Here is a 25319-nt window from a genome sequence, read left to right as displayed (position 1 = left end):
ATCTTTTTCGAACTTTTCGAACAATGTCCATATCTTGTTAGTAGCATACTAAAACTTAAATCTAGGGTTAGTAGGGTTAGGGCTAGGATTAGGGTTAGGGTTAGGTTTCGATTCCGCTGTGATCCCAATAAGATCTATCTACGATATATCTAACGTCAAAGTGACATTGGTTGCCCGAATCGAGCTGCTATTGTCAATTATACGACATACAAGCGATATCTAGATGAGAACTTATCTAAACCAGAACTTATCGTTATCGTATTTCATTCTTCGAATCGGGCCGTATCTCTATTCTCGCTACTAAAAAATGTTAACGAAAGAAAATAACGAGTGGAAGTTTTACTCGTACTTACATTACTTTTACTCGCTTCTTTGTAACATGGAACCCTTTGCATTTTTTTTCAGAAATATTTCATCAAAGGGGACCTCGTTTATATCTGCTTAAACAACTCAAAATTGCATTATGCCGTAAGTTTTAATATGAAAGAAAAAATGGAAAAATTCCCCGCTCCGGGCAAGAGTCGATCTTGCGCCCTTTCGGAACACCGGTCCCATCGCTTTTAAACAAATACGAGTAAGTTACCGAGACTTTCCAGAAGCGTGCGAATTTTCCATTCTATCCTTTTTGTTTTAACGCTTTAAGCTCTTGCTCGAAGCGGTGATTTTCCATTATTCTTTTAATATACAGGGTGATTCAAGAGACGTGAGGACCAAGCCTACACAATCAGTAAATGTTAATTAATTGTTCACCGTCATATTTAAATAAAACCATCACGCTTTTTTCTGTTATCTAACTTTTTTTAAGGACAAATTTGATTATCTACAATCATGGAGACCCTACAACACTTAATTAACAAAGATAAAACTTCTTTAACGTTATGACGGCACTTTGAATATGAAGAAAATAAAATGTCACACTTGAGTGAGATACGATTTTTCAAAAGTAACCAGACTCCGATGACATTCAATTTGTCACTTGTTATGGATAAAACAAAGAGGGTCACCATAATTGCAGTCTTCTTCTTCGTCGCGTTGTCCTGGAATTTTGCCACGGCTCATGGGAGCCTGGGGTCCGCTTGACAACTAATCCCAAGATTTGGCGTAGGCACTAGTTTTAACGAAAGCGACTGCCATCTGACGTTCCAATCCAGAGGGTAAACTAGGCCTTGTTGGGATTGGTCCGGTTTCCTCACGATGTATTCCTTCACCGAAAAGCGACTAGTAAATATCAAAATGATATTTCGTACATAAGTTCCGAAAAACTCATTGGTACGAGCCGGGGTTTGAACCCGCGACCTCCGGATAGCAAGTCGCACGCTCTTACCGCTAGGCCACCAGCGCTTCTAGCGCGGTAACCATAAATGCAGTAAATACAAAAAAAATGGAACAGTAAAAAATATTTAACGTTAATCTCACAAATACTGGTACGAAACAGTTACTGATGACTTACTGAATAAGCAGGCTTGATCGTGCTCACGTCTCCTGAATCAGCCTGTATTTTTTTGTAGTAGGTAGCCACGGACTTTAATAGTTGAGCCACTTAGGGTTCACTTTACATTGGACATTCCATACCGTTAGTATTGTAACCAAATTAACTTGAATTAACTCAATGGATCAACGATTAATGTCCGTGACCGTACATACGTAATACGTATCTGGTTGATAAAGGTAGTTAACATAATTTATAATTTCGTTATTTGTAATAATACAGTACAATTTGGTCTTAAAATAATACAAAAGTATACTTGTATTCAGCATGCAAGCAAGCGTACAAATATTTTGATTAAAGTAATTTAAAAAAAAAAAAAAAACCTACAATATCGAAATTTATCATTTATTACAATTAAATATATCACAATGTCATCGGTTCCTTATAATCTAAGTACTTACCTAAGCCTTAACGCTATAATAGTACATTACGATACAAGTGCGAAAAATAGGAAATTCAAAACGAGTGGCGATAAATTAAAACACGACCGAAGGGAATGTTTTAAATCGACACGAGTTGCGAATTACCTATTCGCACATGTATCGTACAACGTTGTACAGTACATATGGCCCTTTAAATGTTCGACACAGTAACGTAATATACTAATTTTCGCACTCGCGCGGTAAAGTAGCACCACATGTACTGTAAAATCATTTACGGTACATATGTTGCTACTTTACCGCACTAGTGCGATAATAAGTACATTACGTAACTGGGTGAATCAACTTTTTTTGTTTTGTTATCCTGTCCCGTTGTCCAAGGGACAACAGTGGCACAGTTTGTTAGAAGAGACGTTGTATGCCGTTCAATTAACATGCTTAGTAGGGGGCCCATTATGGACATTGGTTATAACGACCACAAAAACGCAAGTTTGATACATTTAAGTACCATAAAATCAGTATTTCAATGAACTTTTGTCCCCTGGACAACTAATCGTAACCATGGCAACGAGCGACGCTAAAAAGTTGATTCTCCCAACTATGTCGAAAATTTAAAGGACCATATTGGGCGTACTGTATAACGTTGTACGTTACATGTTCGAAAAGGTATTTCGCAACTCATGTCGATTATGTGTCGATTTAAAACTCTCCCTTCGGGTTGTAATTTATCGCCACTCGCTGCTATTTTTCGCACTTGTATCGTAATGTACTATTTATCGAGTAACTATTTTGTTAACTTTCGTTTACTCGTATATGTTTCCTGACAGTATTTGTAATTCATTTGGCAAGTTATTATATATTATTATACGCATATTAAAAATATTTATTTTATACATATCTTTTTGACTAGGGGGTTTGTACAAAAGGGACATTTTATGTGGTCTTGTCTGTCTTTATTATACTTCACTCAATACTAATCAACAGTAAATTAATAAAATATCTGCATTTTAAGGGTTCTGTTGTCAACTAGGATAGGAACCCTTGTAGTATCGTCATGCCCGTCTGTATGTCTATCTGTCCGTCCGCGGCTTTGCTCCATGATTGTTAGTGCTTGAAAGCTATAATTTGGCATGGATCTATAAATCGTAAAAGTCGTAAAATTAAAACCAGAAAAATATTTTCTTCCGCTTCAGCCCTATAATGTGGGATATCTTGGAAAGGTCTTTGAAAACGAATACCTATGGATCTTTAAGAATTTTTTTTTTATAAACATAATATTTTCGGAAATAATAGCTCTAAAAAAATGTCCCGCCCCTCTAACTTTTGAATCTTGGTTCTAAAAAATTAAACTTTCAAGGAAAACTATAGCGAACATGATCGGTTAAGCCGTTTTTTGAGTTTTTACAAAAAGTCTTGACAGATGGGTAACTACGGAACTCTACACTGAGCATGACCCGACATGATTTTGACCGATTTTTATAAATATAATACGTACCTAAACATGCCTTGATCTTGTTTTCTTGTAAATACTTGTAGTGTTAACATACCTATCTATTCATATCAATGACAATGAATTACATACGGCCCCATTTCGAACTTTAAAATACGTCAAATTTAGGTCAGGTACCTAGTAGATAGGTACGATATGGATCAGATCGCATTCAGTGTCAAAAAATCGGACAACTGCGAGTCGGACTCGCCCACCGAGGGTTCCGTACTTTTTAATATGTGTTGTTATAGCGGCAACAGAAATACATCATCTGTGAAAATTTCAACTGTCTAGCTATCACGGTTCAGGAGATACAGCCTGGTGACAGACGGACGGAAGGACGGACAGCGGAGTCTTAGTAATAATTTTACCCTTTGGGTACGGAACCCTAAAAAACAAAACGTCACTTTTGACACTCACATATCTGATCCATATCGTATCTAGATCTTATATTTAAAGTTCGAATCGGGCGCTAGTTTTTCTAGACACACCTCCTTATTTTCATTAGCTACGCTTACCTACGTGATTAGCAAGTAATATGATAATTACTTATGGAGTATTATTTGGTATTTACCACTAGCTTTTCGGTGAAGGAAAACATCGTGAGGAAACGGAAATGTATGCAACATCTGTAGTGAAAACGGTAACCTAACATTTAACATTACAGTGACCATCGGCAACCTGACAGTAGGATATTCCACCGGTTGGGCGACGTCCATCATACCCAAGCTTAAAGATCCCCTGCAAACATCATTGCCATACCTAATACTTGAAAACGACGCATCCTGTATAGTGAGGACTATGATCTTTGGAGCCATTATTGGTGAGTAATTTTCGTAATTTTTTTCTGCTTTGCCCAAGAATTTGCGCACAAATTTTACAAAAGCGACTGTCATCTCGCTATACAACCCTTGACAAAACTATGCCTTATTGGGTTTATGTTTTTCTTCACCGAAAAACGACTGATGAACTACAGATGTTATTCGTATGTCCGAAAAACTCCTTTTAATCATTGGAGCCAAGGTTCAAACCGGCACGCTTCTTATAAGGCCGTTCATAAAATAGAATAGATATAATTTATTCGTAAGCACACACACAAAAGATAAAATTGTACAAAACAGAAAGACATAGGAAGGCGAAAGTACTACAAAATGGTCTCAGGTCAGCATGATGCTGTATTATTAGAAACATCATCGGTCCTAAATTAGATCCCTGAGTCACTCCTAAATTTCTGTGTTAAAGGAAGAAATAAAGGCGTAAAGTTAACCAACTGCAACTTGCCTTTGAGATTGTTTGCAAAAAAACGTGTCCAGTTCCGAATTGCATCCTGCATCCCTCAGCTTAACCCATTAGGTACCACCCAAGTAGCACGGAACTGCTGTATAGTAGCTGAATTATTGTCCCCAGTAGAACCCTAAGCTGTATAAACCAGCTGAATAAGAGTGATAATAGAGTATTGCAATACTTTATTATCAATAGTATCTAATGCATTGCAGAAATCTAAATCAGCTTGCATACTGCATTACCGCAATCGCGAGACTTACTATAATAGATATATCCTTTCACTTCTTATATGCTCATAAAATTGATTTTAAATCACGTGTAAGCGACATACGATGCTTTTCATGCGAAAAGTAAAATGATCCACTAAGGCTCAACCTTATTGACTTAGATATAAAGTTCGCTCGCTACCATGCGGCCGTGTGCGGGGCCGAGTACTCCTATATTTAGTCTTGAATAAATACGGTAAAATCCTGCCAGCCTAACTCCTCTAGGAATCCTATCAAATCGTTGATGTCAAGTGTGACCTCGGGGAGGTCCGATCCGTGATGTTTAGCTCTTTATGGAGCCACTCTGCTGCATTCCAGCACCACCTGAGAGGCTGTTTCTTCTGACTCCATATTCGGCATAGGGGACTGTCTGTGACACCTGTTATAAAAATAATTATGTTCGTTAATGTCATGGACTATCATGACGTTTTATGACACTGTTCACCATACTCAGTTGGACCTTCTCTAGTTGAAGGTGCGCCCTTGTGGGCTTTCCGTTGATGCGTTCTCATCTCTTACAGGTTCTCTCATATCCGGCTTCACCGCTAACAGAGTCGGCCGCAAGCCATGCCTGCTTCTTACATCTAGTTTCAACATTCTCGGCTATGATATCATGGCAAATGCTGTCAATGTCAGTACCATGAGCGCTGGAAGGTTCGTTGCTGGTGTGGCCGCTGGCTCGATCGCTGTGCTCAACGTTGTTTATCTTGGTGAGATTGCGTAAGTTGTCATTATCTGCTTGCATTAGGGATGATTCACGCTAGAACCACAGTAAGAAAGTGTCTTTTAGACCCAGTAGTCCATCTTCGAACAATTTATAATTGTCGTTTGAAATTCAGAATCTCGAACCCATTTGCTCACCGGCGACGCGGCGCCCGGGCGCGTTGTTTTAGAAAACCTGCTTAAGGGGCCTACTGATTACCAGTTCACCGAACGATATGGGCCTATCAGTTATTCGCAAAAACTGACAGTCGTGAATAACTGACAGGCCGATATCGTCCGGGAACTAGTGATAAGTGGGCCCCTTTAAACCTCCTTAAATCTGTTGCGTCATCAGTTGTTTTTACCCGAGATCCGCCATTTTCTTTGTTCGAAGATGGATTAAATCGGTAAACACTATTGGAACGGTGCGGGTTCGGGCCGAAGCGTCCGACAAGTGTAGGATGTTTCGGCCCGAACCCGCCGTGTTTTACATGACGGGTGATCGGTGATCACGTGATGTTTTATATAGAAAATGAAGCGTAGGACGCCTCGGCCCGGACTCGTACCTACTGTTTTAGTATGATCGTGAATCACCATTTGTGTCAAAATCTAGTCAAAGGTCCCACTTTGTCGTTTACCATAAGGATGAGATTTGCTTGTATATTTATATCAATAAACTGTCAAAGCCTCCTTACGGCAAGCGACAAAGTAGGACGGTTTGCTTGGAAACAACACATTTAGGGCCGTTACACATTGTCGACTAGCTGCCGGCGACTTGGTCTCTCGGGCCACTCGGCGACCGAAACATTTCCCGGGCCTTTAACTATCCGACTGATAGACTAACATTAACATATAATATTAATAAAGACTTTGTGAGGGACCTATAATTTCATATTTCATCATAATATGAATCAGAAATTGATATAGATAGACATACAATACTCGTATCTTTGAAATGGTACCTTCTCCTTTGAAGCCATAAAACATACATAATTCCACGCCGGTGAAGCCTAGTATTAGGGTTAAGTTAGGCCTCTGTATTTATTAAATATTAGGTTAATAGAAAGACTTAAAAAAATAGAGTTGGAATCTTAACAAAATAAAATTTGTTAATAATCCACACTCCGTGAACTGAATACAATGAGTTTCATTGTTCAGTGGCTATGAACAATAAATGCTCGGCTGAAATTAAAAGCGGAACGCACATTTTATATTAATTCGACGTGACACTTGTTTTTCAGGCTTTTTGCTTTTTATTCGAATATTCTGAATACGACAGGACTATTTAGCATTTTACCGCCCTGTGTAGGTATGTATATTAGGTATAAATAATGTTTGTGTCTTGAAACGCCATAATTGAATGAGGTACTGGAGGTCTATTAGGTACTGTCCGGTTGGCCACAGACATTTCAACGATCAGCAAGTGTTATCTAGATATACCTAAAATGTTTTTCCCTTAGTTCCGCGGTAGTTTCGAAACACTTACACCAAAATTTTAATGAATCAAGTGTTCGGCCCGGATGGACAGTAATTTCACCTCTCAGCAAGTTCCATTCAAAGTTCCGTTACAATTGTCATGTTATTTCCATACTAATCACAACTGTCTGTCTGGATAACTATGTATCTCCCTCTGGACCGCATCCAACGAAGACCGGCTCGAATAGTAGGCTGCTAGCATAATTTTAGATCGGCTCGAGTTCTTGGCGCAGCAAAAAGATGTAGCCTCGTTCTAACATTTCAATCTTCATAACTTTTCATGGGTGACACTCCTCAACTGTGCATTCGTCCAAAAATTTTGTTCCTCGTACAGCTAAATTGCCTCTCTACTTTTTATTCTTGTAGTTTTATGTTTTAATGGTAATGCTAATACTCGTAAAGGTGAAACTTGCACATATTATCTAAGTCATTTTTTTACCCTTTTTCTTCAAATAAATAATTTCTATTCTCTTCCAGTTTACCAGAAATCCGCGGTGCCATAATAGCCATGGCCGGCATCATGCACGTGTTTGGGAACCTGCTAGTGTGTTCATTGGGCCCGTACGTGTCTGTGGAAGTGGCCTGTTATGTGTGCGTCAGCATCAGCTGGGTGCATTTACTCGCATTGTGTTGTGTGCCGGAGTCTCCTGTGTATCAGGTGATGAAAGGTAATTGATCAAAAGTACCTATATAGCCAGTCGGTGAAATACCGAATCTAATTTTATTTTCTTAATCTAGTGGTTAAATTTTACCCCTTTTAACTCCCGATGCAAAAAGAGGGGTGTTATAAAGTTTGACGACAATGTCTGTCTGTAATCTGTATGTCTGTCTATCTGTTGGTGGCATGGTAACTCCCAAACGGTTTTTTTTAACGTAAAAGCGAGTTCCAGTGACTTTAGCCATGTAAGTAAGTAAACACGCAAACACTTACGCGTTGTTATTATATGAGAAAAATTAATATTGATTACATCAAATAGAAAATAATTGTGTAGTACAAAGGCAAACTTATCCGTAAGAGGGATCTTTTCTAGTTAACCTGTCTTTGTTTGATAAAACTCGAACCAGCAGTTCGAAGAGTATCAGCTCAATATGAAAGAATCCCCCTACGCAATATGTCATAATAATAAAACGAAGAGATATTTTTGGTTTTGTATGTTACCTTTCACCCATTTAAAGACTTAACTGAAATTTTGCTTGTTAAGTATATTTATTCAGTTGATTTGAGAATGGAAGAATTTGATTATTAATGATAAGTGTTTAAATGTAACAATAACTTGCATGAACGAAACTATTAATAAAACTTGTTTCCGCAGGTAAACTTAATGATGCAAGACTCACTCTACACGATCTAGGAAGAAGTGAAGACATTGAAGAAGAATTAAAACTCATTTGTAAACATACCAACGACGCGCTACTACCACAAACGAAAGACGACCACGGAAAAGCAAAACGATGGATAATAAAACTTGAGAGGAAGAATATAAGAGGCTTTTTCATAACAACAGTTCTCCTTTGTCTGCAAGCTGGTGGCGGAAGGATAGCAGTGATTTACTTTGCAACTATGATTTTTAAAAGTTCGTTTTCTTCAGTAGATCCTGATGTGGGGAACGTTGTACTTGGATTGACAGAGTTGTGTGGGGTCATCATGACCCCTTTGCTGGTTGAGAGGTGCGGTCGTCGAATCATGTTGCTGATGTCACTTGGTTTTTGCTGTTTGTTTCTGGTAAGTACTATTTATTTGGACCCCCCAGAAGACCAGCACTGGTTGCATAGCACTCACTCTAGTATAATGTTAAATGCTGAGTTGGGTCCATTAATTCTCAAACGATGAGCGAGCTTGTAAATTTATCATCTTCCTCGCGGTGTCCCAGTTTTTTTGCTACGGCTCATGGGAGCCTGTGGCCCGCTTCACAACTAATCCCGAGAAATGCGTAGGCACTAGTTTTTATGAAAGCGACTGCCATCTGACCTTCCAACCCAAAATTCCTTAGGGTAAACTAGGCTTTATTGAAATTAGTCCGGTTTCCTCACCGTGTTTTCGTTCAGCTAAAAGCGACTGGTAAATATCAAATGATATTTCTTACATAAGTTCCGAAAAACTCATCGGTACGAGCCGGGGTTTGAACCCGCGACCTCCGGATTGAAAGTGGCTCGCTCTTACCTCCAGGCCACCAGCGCATAGAGCTTGTAAATTTATAATTTTTGCATTTTTAAACGTTATTCTTAAGGCGCCTCTGCAAATGACTGACAGGCCGATATCGTCCGGCGAACTGGTAATCAGTGGGCCGCTTTAAGATACCTTGGGTATGACTCTAATCTTCATTAAACTTGGAAAACGCGTAGTGTGTTATACGGGTATAGTTTGATGTACTAAGTAATACTTAAAAAAACTTCAAAAGAATTTCAAAATACTAATGGGTAACAACAAATATGTACTTGAAGTTAGTATAGAGCAAATATATATTTAACGCTCAATCTCTTTCAGACTATCTTGGGATCATATTTGTATCTTGAAGTCAACGATTATGTGATAATTAACTCATTAAGATGGGTGCCTCTTGCATTGCTGATGTTATTTTTGTTCACTTACAACTTTGGTAAGTCATAATATAATATAAAATGTTTTTACATTCCAAAATTGTACATTTCGATTAGATTCACATGTCAAAATATCTGTCCCAGGTGTAGGCATCGTACCAAACATCTTAAGCAGTGAGATGTACAGTCCGCCCTTCAGAAGCACCTGTTGTTCCATCTCCATGAGCTTGGCGTGGTTTGTACTCCTGTACAGCTGTCAGTTCGAACACTTCAACACAGAGATCTTTTCCTACGAGATCTTCTACATTTGTGCTGTTGTCAACGCTATGGGCCTCTTTTTTGTCACATTCGTCGTGCCAGAAACAAGTGGGAAGAGTTTGAAGGAAATTGGGAATCTGATTGAACGTCACTGTATTTTTTGAGTTACCTGCTTATGAAGTAAGTGTTCCATTAAAATTTGAACAACGATTCTTTAGATTTAAAGACAAGGCCCTCATCATTATAAACCCTCGGGTGGAAAAGCAATATTTAAAAAAAATCACGACGTGCGGCGCGCAGACTCGAGACGGCCGGCTTTCAAAGTTAAAAACGTTGGCCGCCGCATGCGTTGTTGTCAGAGAGAGTCCATTGCGATGCTTCTTGCCGCACGAGGGGATAAAGGTGTGAACGAAGATTGAAAAAACAATCATTAGGCGTACCAAATATAAACACTTCAACAGTTTTTCTCTCTTTATTTATTTATCTAATTCTGATTCTCATACATTTATACAGGACCTTCTTGTGTTATTTACGAAGCACAAAGATAACCCAAATCATCTTTTAGCCAGCATGCCTTCTATTTCACTAAGATTCTTACCCTTAGTCTCAGGCACAAACTTAACAGTGAAAATACATCCAATAGCATTAACGCAGGCAAAAATGACAAACAAGATATGGCTGCCAACCAGCATGATGATGTATCCGAAGCTGAGGCTGGAGAGGAAAGCGGCAATCCAGCTGATACACATGGCGATGGAGGAGCCGGTGCTGCGGACGTTTGGACTGAACATCTCCCCCACTAGCACGTTGGGGATGATGCCTAGGCCTGAAATTTCAAAAACATCAACTGAAACGTTCCGGTTATTTGAACTTTTGGTTACTTCAATTATTTAGAAACATAGTTATTTATAGAATACAGTTTTATCGAGGATTTGAAAGATTTTGGAATACTTTGGCGTTTGATGGTGGCCGAGTGGATCTGACGTCCGACTTTCAATTCGGAAGTCGCGAGTTCAAATCCTGGCTCGTACCAATGAGTTTCTCGAAACTTATGTACGGAATATCATTTGATATTTACCAATAGCTTTTCGGTGAAGGAAAGCATCGTGAGGAAACCTGCATACATCCGCGAAGAAATCCAAAGGTGTATGTGAAGTGAAGTCAAGTGAACCAACATTGGGCCAGCGTGGGGACTTTAGCCTAAATCCTCTCGCGTATGAGAGGAGGCCTGTGCTCAGAAGTGGTACGTATAGGCTGAATTATTGTTACTATATTATTTTTGATTAAAGGCCGGTTACATCAGAAACTGGAGCTATTTTACTATAAGTAGCAGAGTAAAAGTTAAAGATTTTTATATAAAGTATACAAAAATAATTTGATGAATACAATTATTAGTATATATTAATAAGAAATTTAAAAGAGTACTTAACAGCATTGTAACAGATTAAAAATGAAATCAGAGTAGCCAATGGTATCCATCTGATTGAAGATAGTAGTGGATGATTTATCAACTCCAAGTAGAAGTCGGCTCCTAATAGTGCCTAAAAAAAACAAAAAAATATTTACTTAAATCAACTTGGAGGTCACAAAATAATCTTATTTATTAGTTGTACAGTATGAATAATCGGATGGAAGAGGATAGTAAAACCAAAGAAAAGGTGAATGGACTGTGTTTTGAAAAGAAAGCAGGTGAATCATGAGACGATTTAAGACAGAGAAATATAGAACAAAAAGACATGGTGTGACAACCCAAAGTGAATGGAAAAGGAACGATGCAAGCGATACGTCTTTTTTAAAGCAATGTAGATATTAAGATAACACATTATAGATATTAAGGGGTACTCGAACTCACCGCCCAAAAAGCACAAGCGGCAGTAGAAAATATTAACAATGATTTTCTTCCATATCTTTCAACTAATAACGGTGCTAAAAGTATACCAAAAACTTGCGTTACTCCCAATGCTATAGTCGCAACATTTGCATTCACTGACGATGCTGCTTTTCGAAAAATTGTGGTTGCAAAAGACATGATACAAATGATTCCTGAACCTTCTTGAATTGTTAATAATGTAGCTGTGATCATCAAAGCCCGTCTATTACGTCTTCTTCGAAATATATCGAACCATGTACATTTGAGTAATCGGTGTTTAGAATTTAGTTGTGTATACTGTATGTTTCTTTGCTTTACATTTTCGATCATTGTTTTAAGTTCTTTGTCAACATCTTTACTTCGTCCGAGGAAGTGTAAAGTATTTCTTGCAGCATCTTCATTACCTACGACAAAATCACTGGAATTATATTTTATAATCGGATTCGTATAAATATTTGTAGTCACTATTGGATTACAAATTTTTATCATATATATGTCACCGTAAAATTGCAAGCGCCAATCAGTTTACAATTTCGCTAGATCAATTATAAACTGACGGTAGGAAGATTACAATACGGTTTCACAATCTTACAGTGTCCTATGTGGTTGTATTTATTTTCCATTAAACTAAGGTTATCCTTATTTATAAAAACTATCCTGTCTTTTCCTGGGAGTCAAATTGTCTTCATACAAAATTTCGTCTATATTTCAAAGATAAACGTGTCAGGTATCAGACGGAAAGTTAGACAAACATTGTAGTATAATATTATCAGAAAGGATTAATAGGAAATTAAAACAGTAGTTTACCTCTAATAACATGATACACAGGACTTTCAACAATGAAAAACAACGCCGCCGCATGAACGGTTCCTAAGGCTATGACAGTATATTCCACCACCGCGTAGGATACGTATGGACCCACTGAGAATACCAACAGACTGCCGAGGGTATGGAGAACCCCTGTTGCTGTTAATATGATTCCTCTTAGATCTGATGATCTGAAATAATAATTAAGATTTGTTGGATTACCTAGAGATGGATTGAATCTTTGGGCAAAAACTAAACATTAAACCTTATGTAAATAACACTCGCTAATGAATGTAAGATTTTTTACCTAGATACCTTAAAGAATGTCTAAGTAAATGAACTAATAATCTCAATTTTTCTAACTCATTTTACGTTCACATATTTTTCTGTTGGATGAAAGGAATTTACACCTGGAAGTGACACCAGACCAAAAATTGGCTCCCTAGGGTTTTCTCTATAAAATTCTTAGAGGTGTTCTGTAATTCTTTTATGATGCTACAAGATATCACCTATTGTGTAACAACTTACGCTATCTCCCCAATATAGACCAGGTTTCCACTGGAAATGCCTCCAGCTCCAAGGCCGTTAATTATCCTCCCTACGAATAAAGTCGTGAAGTTCCTTGCCGATACTCTTATAATATGGCTGGATAGACAGAGCGCTCCAAATAGTATAAGAGTGGGTTTTCTGCCAACTATGTTTGAGAGAAATGCTCCGGTTTGGGAACCTGAAAGAAATAATACATAAATTCTATATGATATTAAAACATAAGTACACCACACTTTCATTGCTCCAGCAGGTGGCAATCCTATCCATCAGGGTGGCGTTATCTATGTGATGTAATAAACATCACTTTTTAACACCGTGAAATTGAAAGGATAGATCCGATCATTGAAAACATTGAGAGAGACGTAGGTAGACAAGTGGGACCATCCTATCTGTGCAGGAGAATTGTTTGTATTTATCAGGGACTGAAGAATCTTTTCCTCGATAAAAGCCTTTCAAAGGGCGTTCCTTTAAGACGCCTAACCCAGTGAAAGACTTACCAGTTCGAAATGCTACTCCATTCTTTTAACAATTCCCTACCGAAAATCCTACCAAACTATAAAGCCTTTGTAATTGCTTACTGCTATCTTATATGCCTTGCAATCCCTATATAAGGGTTTCCCTTATTAGTTCCAAATACAACTTTTGTAGGCGGTCTATATGCAACCTAATAAGATAAATTTTTAACCTAATAAGATAAATGATTAGGACTATTTAAGGTTATTGGAATACCGATTAATCAAATATTAGGCTACCGTTTCGATAAGGGCCTTAAAGGTTTTAAAGGGATTCTTCGGGGAAAGGGTACGGTGAGTTACCTGATCCTTATGCTAAACCTTTTATAATGGATAGCGGGCTGGTCCCTGGTATTTATTACTTTGAGATGTATCTTGCACCTTCTTGAAAGATCATTTAAAAAAAAAAATTAAGGCCCTCCCTTCATTTATTTTAATATGGCCTAGTTGCTAAAAACTAACTAGATGTTTTATCATATCTTCCTCGCCGTAGTATAATTTACCTGTTATAACTCCTAGATGAAAGATGGCAGCCAACCACGAACACTGATCCACCGTCAATGCTTCGTCTAGTGGGGTTTGTGCTGGATCTATTAATTTTGGTATGACGGGGACTGACCAGCAGAGTGAATAGCCAATTATTACGTTTCCCAGGCATACTGAAAATTGAGGAAAGTAGTAGATTGTGTCATAAGGGAACAAAATCACATATACACATATTACGACGTGGGATTTGAATCTTGGGTAAAACAAAGGATTCTATAATTAAATCCCGAGCGTAGAAAAGGATTCTTGAGCGTAGTGCCCTCACTTTTTTCTTTTTAGATGAAATTCGATGATTTTTTTGTGAATTTTTAGATGAAATTCGATAAACTTTTGAAAAATTATAAAACAATAAATGAAAATGTTTTTCTACTTAAAACCTTTTAAATCACATGTTGAAATAGTGTGAAATCAGATAATGAAGCAATGCATACAACATAAAAAAAATCAAAGCGGTTGAGGCTTCTCGTTTAGATAAAGTTACAAAAGTTGGTGTATTTTATCAGTATAATAAGTGTAACAAAATTACAAAATAAGGAGGTGCCGCGTAGGAAACTGAAAAAAAAAAAAATGTTTTTTTGAACCACCCTACTGCGTTAGTGACACGACCTGGCCTTAACCTGAATGTTGTAGGCACGCGATTTTGCCATTCATCCTCGATTCATCCATGGTATTATGTATTTATTTTATAGTGTTGACACAGCTGTAATAGAATAGCAGAAGCGTCATTAATTCAACTTCACAGTCGAGTTCATAAATATGTATACATTTTTTCACCTTATCGCGATGGATTAAGATGAAGAAATGTATATATATTTATGAATTCGACTGTACCAAGGCTGACGTGCCAGCTGTAGGTGATACTAAAAGTATAGTATAAACAACAAACAAGTTCACGTGCCAAGTGTTAATCTTTTAAACACGGTAACATTTAAAACATTCGTCCGCCATATTGTCATTTTCGACAGGTTAGGCGTCGAAGGCACAGACCTGTCCGGCATTCAGCCAACCAAAAACATCACTTTTGATATTGACAGATCAGATCCATAACTAATCCAGATCTAGTCCATAACTTGTTATTTTATCATAAAACGAGTACGCTTGAAGGTTCTATATACAACATGCTGCACTAATAAATGACAATCTGCATGACACTGCGCTGCAATGAGGAAAATGCGACTTTAATCACTCTTTTTTGCCAGCAAAATATACATTGTAGCTGTGGTGATACATTACTTGACGAACGGTCTGGCCTAGTGGGTAGTAACCCTGCCTAATCTATGAAGCCGATGGTCCTGGGCTCGAATCCCAGTAAGGGTATCGTTGTCTGAGTATACAAGCCTTCTTGAGCTTACCGAGGGGCTTAAGTCAATTTATGTACCAATGCCCCTATATTTAATATTTATTTATTTATTACTTACAGCACATCGCTATGAGAGCTTGTATTCTCACATCACGCCTTCCATGGTTTGTGTATTCTGAGAACAATTAACAAAACCAAATCAGGGCCGGATTTCATAGTATAATACAAGCTAATAGTATTAGGGCTACTTGCACCATCTCACTAACGCGGGGTTAACCAGTTAATCCTGGAGTCACTAAGTTACTATGGTTACCAGTGTAATGAACTTTCCCCCTTTAATATCTTTTTTAATGTGGGAAGAAATCGATTTAATACAACGTAAGTTTACAGTATAATATATCTAAACTAACTTATTAAAACGTATAAAATACAAAAAAGATTATAACTAAAGAAACATATCTAAATACATATATTTACCAGTACAATTTGAAACTTACTTAACTTAACAGGGTTAGTGGGATGGTGCTAGTGATTTTACACGCAAAATCGCGAATAGTATTAGCTTGTATTTTATCATGTAAAAGGCCCCTACTCTAACATCAAGAGTAGCTATAGTACGTGATAGCCAAAAAAAGGTTTTAGGCATATTTTCTTACTTCCACATCTTTTACAAAATGTCGCTAATGATTAAAATATAATCATTTAATTAAAATAAAACGTATTATTTTTAAATAAGACTACCTAAGCTCTAAAACCAACCACTGACTAACAGTCCACCGGACGATATCGGTCTGTTAGTGGTTTGGAACTGTCAAATTTTTGTTCTAACGGACAGGCCGATATCATCCGGGGGGCTGTTAGTCAGTGGTCGGCAATATACTTGTACATAAACGTTTATTGAAATTGAGTCAAAATTCTTTCGTTGTCTTTCTGACCACTCTGTCACGATTTTTTCTGTCTTCTATCAAATTAATAAAGTGGAGACTGACTTGCGATAACATTTTTTTCGAAACTAATTAAACGAACTAAACGCCGGAAACGTACTAGGCAAATATTATTGTTATAAATACAGTAAATAACAACAGTGGCGTAGCATAGGTCACTCGCACCCGGTGCGGATCCCAAATTTGCCGCCCTCTTATTTTTGTCATCCATTATAAAAATTTTGGGCATGGTGTAAAAAGAGTACTTTTATTAGTTTTATTGAATAATTTATTGAATTGAAAAGTGAAATTAACATTTTTGACATAGAATAGAAGGTAGAATATCACTTAGAAACATTACAGAGAAAACTTAATAGAATAATCTGAATAATGGAGAAATCGCCTACTTCACGAACGCTATTTTACGCACGAGTATCATTCTAAGCTCAACTCCTCAACGACCTCAACTGAACTGAAAGATTAAAATTTAACTTTTCTAGTCTTCCTTTCAGCAAAGTTTTTGATCACACTTTCAATATTGAGACATTTATTTAAAATAACATTGAAACGAAATAAGTTTCCTAAATAATAGTTATTGAGAAACCTTGTGCTTGCATCACCCATGCATAGAACCTGCATAGGTACCCGGATTTGGTAACAAAAAAAATGACGAAAAAAACACTGGAAGAAATTAACTTTTTTTTTTATATTAAAAAAAAAAATTAAATTAATTTTTTTTTTTTTTTTAACTGACACCTCCGCAGCGCCGCCCCCGGCAAAGTGCCGCCCGGTGCGGACCGCACCCTCCGCCCCCCCCATGCTACGCCACTGAATAACAATGCATTCCTCGTTTTTTCAAATACAAACATTTCAATACTTAATAGGCGTAAAATAAAACAACCATCATATTTGCAAACGAGGTCCCAAACATCCTGTTTTCACATTCTGCTTTTCACTTGACGTTCAAAACGCTTGGTGGCCCCTATTTTATTTTGAGCAGTATATATAAAAAGTTACAAAAAAACTGGTTGTTTTATTTTACGCCTATTATCGTATTGGACAAAAACGAGGAATGCATCGTTTATAACAATGTCATTTCCATTAGTACGTTTCCGGGACTTTAGTACCGGAAGCAAATGATATCGGGAGGCAGTCTCCAGTTTGTGACTTTGTTCTACCAAGTTTTTAGGTATTTATACGCCTATTCCGATCACTGGTTATCAACAATATACAGAAGTAAAAAATTACAATGCACTTTTGGGCCACCCTGTATAGACCCACAATAAATCCTTAAATGAACCACCAGTCCAACATTATTAACGGCCCGATTCAATTCAAACTTTAAGATACGTCAATAATTGGATGGCTTGGATATGTCAGGGTCAAAAATGACGTTTTTATTTGTAGAAACGTCACTTTTGATACTGACATATTATCTAATCCATATTGTATATTTCGCAAATGTTTGACGTATCTTAAAGTTCCAATCAGGCTGTTAGTGTTTTGTAAAGGACTAGTGTGGTAAAGTAGCACCATATGTACTGTAATAGTACATTACGATATAAGTGCGAAAAATAGGAAATCTGTCTCCGTCTGTATCTGAAAGAAATCTGAAACTCGTGTCAATTTAAAACACTCCCTTCGGTCGTATTTTAATTTATTGACACTCGTTGATAATTACCTATTCGCACATGTATCATACAACGTTTTACAGTACATATGGCCCTTTAAATTTTCGACATAGTTACGTAATGTGCTAATATCGCACTAAAAGAGCACCATATGTATAAAAAATGTTAAGTAAGAATAATATGCTAGTAACATAGTTCATTAAATGAATAATCACTTTCGCACGCAATAGGCATAGTTTCCACACACACTTGTTCACACACGGACATCACGTTACACACTTGTTCATCACGAGGCATCACGACGGCGAATTACGAGTAATGCTTTATAATACCTATAAGATTTGTATGTGTGGTGTCCAAATAAATGTAACGTAACGATAGATAGACAACCAATAGCGTTTCGTTTTCTGCAAACGGTTGTCATCTTGGTTAGGCCCCCAGTACCTATGGAAGGTAGAGGCAAGGAATAGAATCTCCATAGGCAGAACTACTGCAAAAGTGTCCAGCTGTCAGTTATAAATAATAGTTCCACATCTCTCCAGAATAGCGCTAGAGTACCTAAGAACTAAGCTAAGAACCCAGACGTTATTGCTGTATTTATGGTTTTTTGGTCGGACACTTTTTGGTATATGGATAACTCTAACTTCCATACCTGTACTCGTACCGTTCAGTAATGAATTTTAATACATAAGATAGATAAGTTCACATGCAAATTTAGGACTTTATAATTATTGTGAATACATAGTAGATGGCGCAAACAACTAATAGCATTAATTAACTTGAACATACTCCCCCGGAAAGGACGGAGTCATTTACACAAGGTAAAACACATAATTTAGTTATAGATCTTTGTATAACACCAGAAATTGTCCGTATTTCGTATGTCCTAGTTAAGCTATCAGGTCCTGGATGCTTCCTTATAACACGGTCCATCGGCCAGCTTCCAGGCGGCAGTCGTTGGTCTTTGACCAGAGACATGTCAGTCGCTTCGCTTGACAGACAGATGAAGTGTGCGAAAGGGAAGCCATGCGACGTATATGAACAAGCCATAAGTGCAAAAGAGGCAGACTACATATGAGAAAACGTAACCAATTTTGAGTTCGAAGGCGGCCGAGGCGGCCAAAATCATATTGCCGTATTTTTTAACGTGAAAAATATAAGCGAATCAAAAAGAAAATTATACATTAAGTAATTCAGTGACGATGGTGTCATGTTGTGTGCCGGGTTGTAGTATTTCAGGGCCAAAAAAGCCAGGAAAATACTCATTTTACAGGTAATTATGATATTCCTAGCGAAATTTTCGTAACGATATTTTATCAAATTAACAGCATAAAAAGTTTAAAAAACCAATTATAACAGTTCATTATAAGTTTTTCTTCAATTGTGTGTTAATATTTCATCATATTAGTCAATAATTATCTATATCCCACTTATTTTGCAATCCCTGTTACATTGCTGACCCAATGCCTTAATATAGGACAGTCGAGACGTCCGGCTACCATCCTCAGGATGCTGTTATTGCTGCCTCTCACTCGTCTCAGCAAAGAGGCTATCCTCTTGCGTATGATGCCATGGAAGCCATCCGTGTCCGACTCGGCAAACTTGCCTGACGCACTGCAATGACGAGGCAGCTTTAACAACATCCTGAAGATATAATAACATAATAAGTAAATAATAGTAATAATAGTAGTAGTTCATAAGTGAATAATTAGAAATTAATTAATATGGTCCTATTCTGCCTGAAACACAGGAACTCCTAGAACAGGCATTTGTCAACTTTTCCTTATCCTTAATCCTTAGTCTTTAAGTGCTACTGTACTATACTGTTTTCAATAAATTATTTGTATTTGTATTACTCATACTCATACTCTTTTATTGGTAAAATACACTGAAAAAAATAGATAGCCGAACTGGTTTTGTAACTTTACTAAATAACTAAACTACGGTTATAAGAAAATAAACTTTGCATAAATTTACAAACTTATTTTGTAGTGTATACCCAGTACCTGAACACTGATAGCCAAACACGGTTTTGTAACATATAACACATAGTTCGCAAGTCCCAATTTTTGTGTAAACAGTAACCAAAATTTTGTTACAGTTATGCAAACATTTCTTTCAGTGTATACAATTTTACATGTCAGCAATAAAATACTCAGTTGAAATTAAATTAAATTAAATTAAATTAAAAATTATTAACTTGATCTACATTCTGTACTGTATACGGAGCGCGTTATTCAATTCAATTCAATTCAATATTTTTAATTCGAATAATACAATCCATATTAGTGTTAGTACATAGCACAGCAAAACTTATAAATCTATGTTAGTGACACCTATAACAACAAACAAAAATAAAAATAAACGTCAATTAAAAGCGGCGCGGTGCGGCGAGCGGCGGCGCGTGCAGCCGTACCCAGCGCGCGAACAAAGGCGAGTCCCAGCGCTGCGCCAGCACGCTTACAATACTGCATGTTTGAGCTACGGCGATGACGGTTTAGTAATGACGCACACCGCTTTCTAACTATTGCGTCGAAACCATCAGTGTGCGCCTCAGCAAACATAGTTGACGCACTGCAGTAACGCACTGTTATAAACGCGCTTCGTATGTTTCACCCATAGACTGCACGAGTAGAAGGACGAACAAAACGCTTTAAATAGTGTGAGCTTGACTTCCCTCATATGTTGCCTCTGACTGCTAGGGTCCGTCTCTCTCTTTCAATATCACGGTCATCCTCTAAATCCTCTGTGATTATGTGGCAAATTTTGCTACTGTGAGTATCATCGGACATCAAGCTTTAAACGGGGACGGGTAACCCTTGCAAAATTCTGAGCATTGACGGGGATAATTTGCAAGTTAATGACGGGGACACCGGGACAAAAAGCTTCAATCAGGGACATGTCCCGGTATTCGGGGACGAATGACAACGCTGTTCTAGTATTTCTGGTAGTAATTTATTAATTTAACCCATTTTCAAAGGTACCTTTTTTGATGATTTTTAAGCTAATTTCGCTGCAAAAGTAAAAAAATCCCAGAAATTAAATTCATCATACAAAGTTATTCGTATTCATCAGTTACGATAATACCTATAAATTCATTCCAAAGCTTGTTATTGCTGAAGTATCTTAAATCAGCAATTCAAAGAATTCGTCGAAAAACCCTAAAGTTATTAACCATTAAAAATCAGAATAGCCCCAAAACTTGAACTTCGTTTTCAATTTAATTCAGAATACACCGTGGGCCCATGTAACCCGGGGGATTTACACCACGCATTGCTGAGGTCATGCGGATTCTTCTTCTTCTTCCCAGACCTTATCCCATTTACTTGGGGTCGGCCCTCCCTGTCCTCTTCTTCCATTCTGCACGGGTTAGTGCCAGGTGTGCGTCATTAATCCCTTGCTCTCTCAGGCTTTTCTCCACCGTCGTCAACCAAGTGGCAGGTGGTCTCCCGCTTCCCGCTGAGGTCATGCGGATTAAAATATGTTATATGACTTTTGGTCAAATTCAGCAAAAAAATGTGTGTTTACTGCACACGACATGTTATTTCTTCGCAAAAAAACATTGCAACGAATAAGTACTATTTTATTTTATTTACTGATAAATTTAGCGAGTATCATTTGCAACTTAAATGTTTCTCAATAGGTATTAGACATACCTACCCTGAACAAGTCACATAGTGGCAGCGTCTAAAGGGGAATTTAAAAATTATATTGAGAAAAGTCTCAAAAAAAAATTTTTTTTTTAACTTTTAAAAAGAAAAAAGAAAACGGTCGAGTCATTACATTTTATTGAAAAGTAAATTGTACGAAAACTAGTACTGGAAAGTAATTATTACATCATAGAAAACCGTGAATCCAGAGCTTTTGTCGAAACTTTTAAAAACCACGAAAATGGAAATTTTCTTGATCTTATATACATTTTGGACAGACGTCTGACGTCAAGTAGCCAATTGTCATTATCTCTAAAACAAGACCGCTTTCACGAAACTTTGTTTGTCTCTTAATGCGGTCAAGACACCTTACACACCACTACCTACTAATACTAACCACTTAGTACCTAATACTGTAGATACACCTTTAAAATCTGTCGGGGTATATGGGCCCACGGTGTATAATCGAAAATACTTATAAAAATTCGTCTAAAAATAAGAGGGACATTTCCATCCGGGGAATCGACGAAGAAAGAGTTTTTCAATAAAATTTGCACAATAAGTCTGCTACAATGGAAGAGTTACCATTGAAATATTATCAGGAAAATAAGTTGGGGCGATTTCGTGGGTCGGGTACAGCATGCAAAGATTAGGTGAGTGGCAGATGAAACAGATTAATTTAAAAGAAATAAATAACTATTCTTTTTGTTAGCTATTACATCGAATAACTAAGAATAAGTAACTACGGTGTCCCTTATTTAAAAATTTAAATAAATTATTATTAATAACCAAAAATTTCAACCCCCCCCCCCCCCTATAAATTAGTTTATATTAATTACTCCAAAACACTAGGGAGTACCTTTACCGCATTATTGTAGGTAGACCTTTTACTAAAATATTCTTTATTTAGCTCCACTTTCACGATTTTTCTCATATTTTTTGTACCCATGGTCCAAAAGTTAGAGCGGGAACACATTTTTTTTACAGAGCGATTATTATAAAAAAATATATATATTTATTCTCAGACAATTAATACAGTCCATATTTGTTAGTATCAACTTACAACCTATGTTATGTTACCTTCCGCACAATAAATTACATAAATTAAATTAGGTAACTTACATTTTAGATTGCTGATTATCTTGGCCGATTTACCGAACTAGATCCGATTATTTCCGAAACTACGCAATTTATCAAAAAATGGTTGTTAAAGATTCCTATTCATTTTGAAAGATCTGTTCAACGACATCGCACACCATAGGGTTGAAGCGAAAAAGAATTCATTCCCACTTTAATTGGCGAAACTATCCCTAAGTTGATCACGGAACCCTAAAAATGGGGACTACTTTTGTATGAAAGTTTTAAGGGTCCCTAGAAAGGTCAGTTCTCCACATGCAAACGAAGTTAAGCTCTCATTTTAATACAACTGGCTAGATTTACCCTGCAACTTTGTACTCACAATAGGATAAGGTATATCTAGTCCTGTAATTAGTTTATGTAGCTTCAGACACTATAGTAAAAAATACAGCGAATTTAAATTTTTCATACAAAACTTATTTTTGCTGTATTTCGTTTGTTTTATAAGCTGGAGCTGTTTAAACTAATTACAGGACTAGAATACCTCATGTCATTATGTGTGCAAAGTTTCATTATCTAACACGTAGGTAGTTTTAAAATGTCAAACTCTGTATGGGAAGGTGAAATTCGAACGAACTTAACGGGAACTGTTAAAGCGTGTCGTTTCTATATCATATTTGATCTCTAGGGTCCCGTCCTCGAACGGTTTGAAGGGACGGCCTTTATTGGCGTAATAAACCTTCACAGGATAAGTGTTTTCTTCGCTGAAGAGTAAGCTTTACGGTTCTAGGATTCAAAATTACTCCATAATATAAGTAGCCTTTGAATTCACCGTGAATACAAGGAGAAGCTGAAACGCAGTCGCGAAATTATCCATAGGTTTAGTGTAGGTATATTGTCTAAGTCTACTATTTTTCGTAGTCTCAACTAAGCATGGTTTTGTGAGGATCACATGTCTAAAAGGGTGTTTATCCCCACACCGTAGAACCTAAATGGTCGTGCAATGTGCGGTGACGGCTGTGGAATGAGCTCCCTGTCGAGGTTTTCCCGAGGGTATACAGTAATGTATGTATGGGGTTCTTCAAAAAAGGGGTGTACAGGTTTTTAATTTATTAATTAGCAGCAAATTACAAAAAAAATAGGGGAGGGGCAATTTTTTGAATTTCGAGCGTTCGATTTCGTCACTCGAAAAGCGAATTGATATTTTTTGAAATACGTGCAATAGAAATTAGAAATCTAGTGGTATTGACCACTCGTTTTCAACGTTGTACTAGTAGAATTTAAAATCCTATTAGTGGATATACCTATATTGAAGGGAGCCACATGAAATCGAGCGCTCGAAATTCAAAAATCGGCTGACTAGTGATTTCCGATCCCCATACAACTGCCCCATACATTGTTTCGAATTGAACTTTAGTATGAAACACCTGATTTTTTTACGATTTCAGAGTTGGTCTTATAACATAACATATGTATATCTTGTATTTACCTAAAATAGCACCCCCGTATTTTTCTTATAAATATCGTGAAGCGAAGAGCAGTTTCATTAATCTAATTTCTCTTTACTGCCCTATTGGATTTAACATCCTGCATATATTGAGCTCCCATATTCTAATGTTAATCGTCAGATATAGTTCCCAGTTAGTAAATCGGCATGCCGACAATGGGTTTAGTGCAAGTTGATTCGGAGTTTGATTGCCAATCGTCGGCACAATGCGGTGGAGTCACAACTATTCTGATTCGCAGATGGATATGTAAGACGGGTATTATTGTGTCGGCTCAACCTAACGGGGTTATATAGGCAGGTCTTTAGAAAATATACATTCTTATACTATAACACTTAAGGTGTTTCACTACCTACTCCCTGTTCGAGACGATATATAACAAGATAAAGAAACTCAGACAAACCCAAAAATAATAATATTAGTTGTATTGTAGTACTGGACTGTAGTTGGGTGGTTTTACCGTACCTATTATTCACATCAGCGTTACGTAGTGTGTACCTTTTAGCACAATTTTCTGTTCGTTTATATATTAATTTGGGTATGATGATATATGTTCTTTTTGTGCTAATAAATTCTTATCTTATTCTAGTATTAGTACTAGCCACCCGCCCCAGCTTCGCAAGGATTACACAAAACCTTAACAAATTATACACTTAAACCTTCCTCATGAATCACTTTATTGATAGGTGAAAACCGCATGAAAATCCGTTCGGTAGTTTTTGAGTTCATCGCGAACGTACATACAGACAGACGCAGCGGGGAACTTTGTTTTATAAATTGTAATGATTTTTCCAGATGCAGAGAAAATTGAGCGTCAGAATAGTCCCCCAAACAGACAATATCCCGAGCTGTTCGGTCGACTTAGCAATGACCAATTTCACGCACAAAAGAACTACACTATCGCTATTTCGTCGCAGTTTAGTATTAATCTAATAAACCAAAGCCAGCAACATATTTTAGTACGAATAATAGAGGCCAGTTCTGTAAACAAAACTGCGAAGTTTTATTTAATTTGCAATTTTTGTTTGTAGTGTATTTATTCGGGTCAAATCCCAATCCCATATATT

The 25319-nt window shown here is 37.1% G+C and overlaps 3 protein-coding genes across 3 annotated transcripts; 2 read left to right on the top strand and 1 right to left on the bottom strand.

The window, feature by feature from the left end:
• The first annotated feature begins 408 nt into the window (after nt 1-408).
• On the top strand, nt 409-5950 carry LOC133529682 (membrane transporter D1-like). Its single transcript, XM_061867459.1, has 3 exons — nt 409-468; nt 4026-4181; nt 5430-5950. The coding sequence occupies exons 2-3, from the start codon at nt 4160-4162 to the stop codon at nt 5630-5632; spliced, it is 225 nt and encodes a 74-aa protein (XP_061723443.1). The 5' UTR covers nt 409-468; nt 4026-4159; the 3' UTR covers nt 5633-5950.
• Nucleotides 5951-7530: 1580 nt separating this feature from the next.
• On the top strand, nt 7531-10344 carry LOC133529681 (facilitated trehalose transporter Tret1-like). Its single transcript, XM_061867458.1, has 4 exons — nt 7531-7754; nt 8400-8809; nt 9572-9683; nt 9769-10344. The coding sequence occupies exons 1-4, from the start codon at nt 7595-7597 to the stop codon at nt 10044-10046; spliced, it is 960 nt and encodes a 319-aa protein (XP_061723442.1). The 5' UTR covers nt 7531-7594; the 3' UTR covers nt 10047-10344.
• A 61-nt stretch (nt 10345-10405) lies between these two features.
• On the bottom strand, nt 10406-16542 carry LOC133529680 (facilitated trehalose transporter Tret1-like). Its single transcript, XM_061867457.1, has 6 exons — nt 15585-16542; nt 14124-14279; nt 13088-13286; nt 12560-12750; nt 11735-12156; nt 10406-11423 (listed from the first exon to the last, which is right to left on the bottom strand). The coding sequence occupies exons 1-6, from the start codon at nt 15589-15591 to the stop codon at nt 11274-11276; spliced, it is 1125 nt and encodes a 374-aa protein (XP_061723441.1). The 5' UTR covers nt 15592-16542; the 3' UTR covers nt 10406-11273.
• Nucleotides 16543-25319: the final 8777 nt, after the last annotated feature.

Source organism: Cydia pomonella, chromosome 21, assembly GCF_033807575.1.
Source record: "Cydia pomonella isolate Wapato2018A chromosome 21, ilCydPomo1, whole genome shotgun sequence".
Taxonomy (NCBI): Eukaryota; Metazoa; Arthropoda; class Insecta; order Lepidoptera; family Tortricidae; genus Cydia; species Cydia pomonella.
The sequence above is the reverse complement of the archived record's forward strand: the minus strand, read 5'-3'. Positions and strand labels throughout refer to the sequence as shown.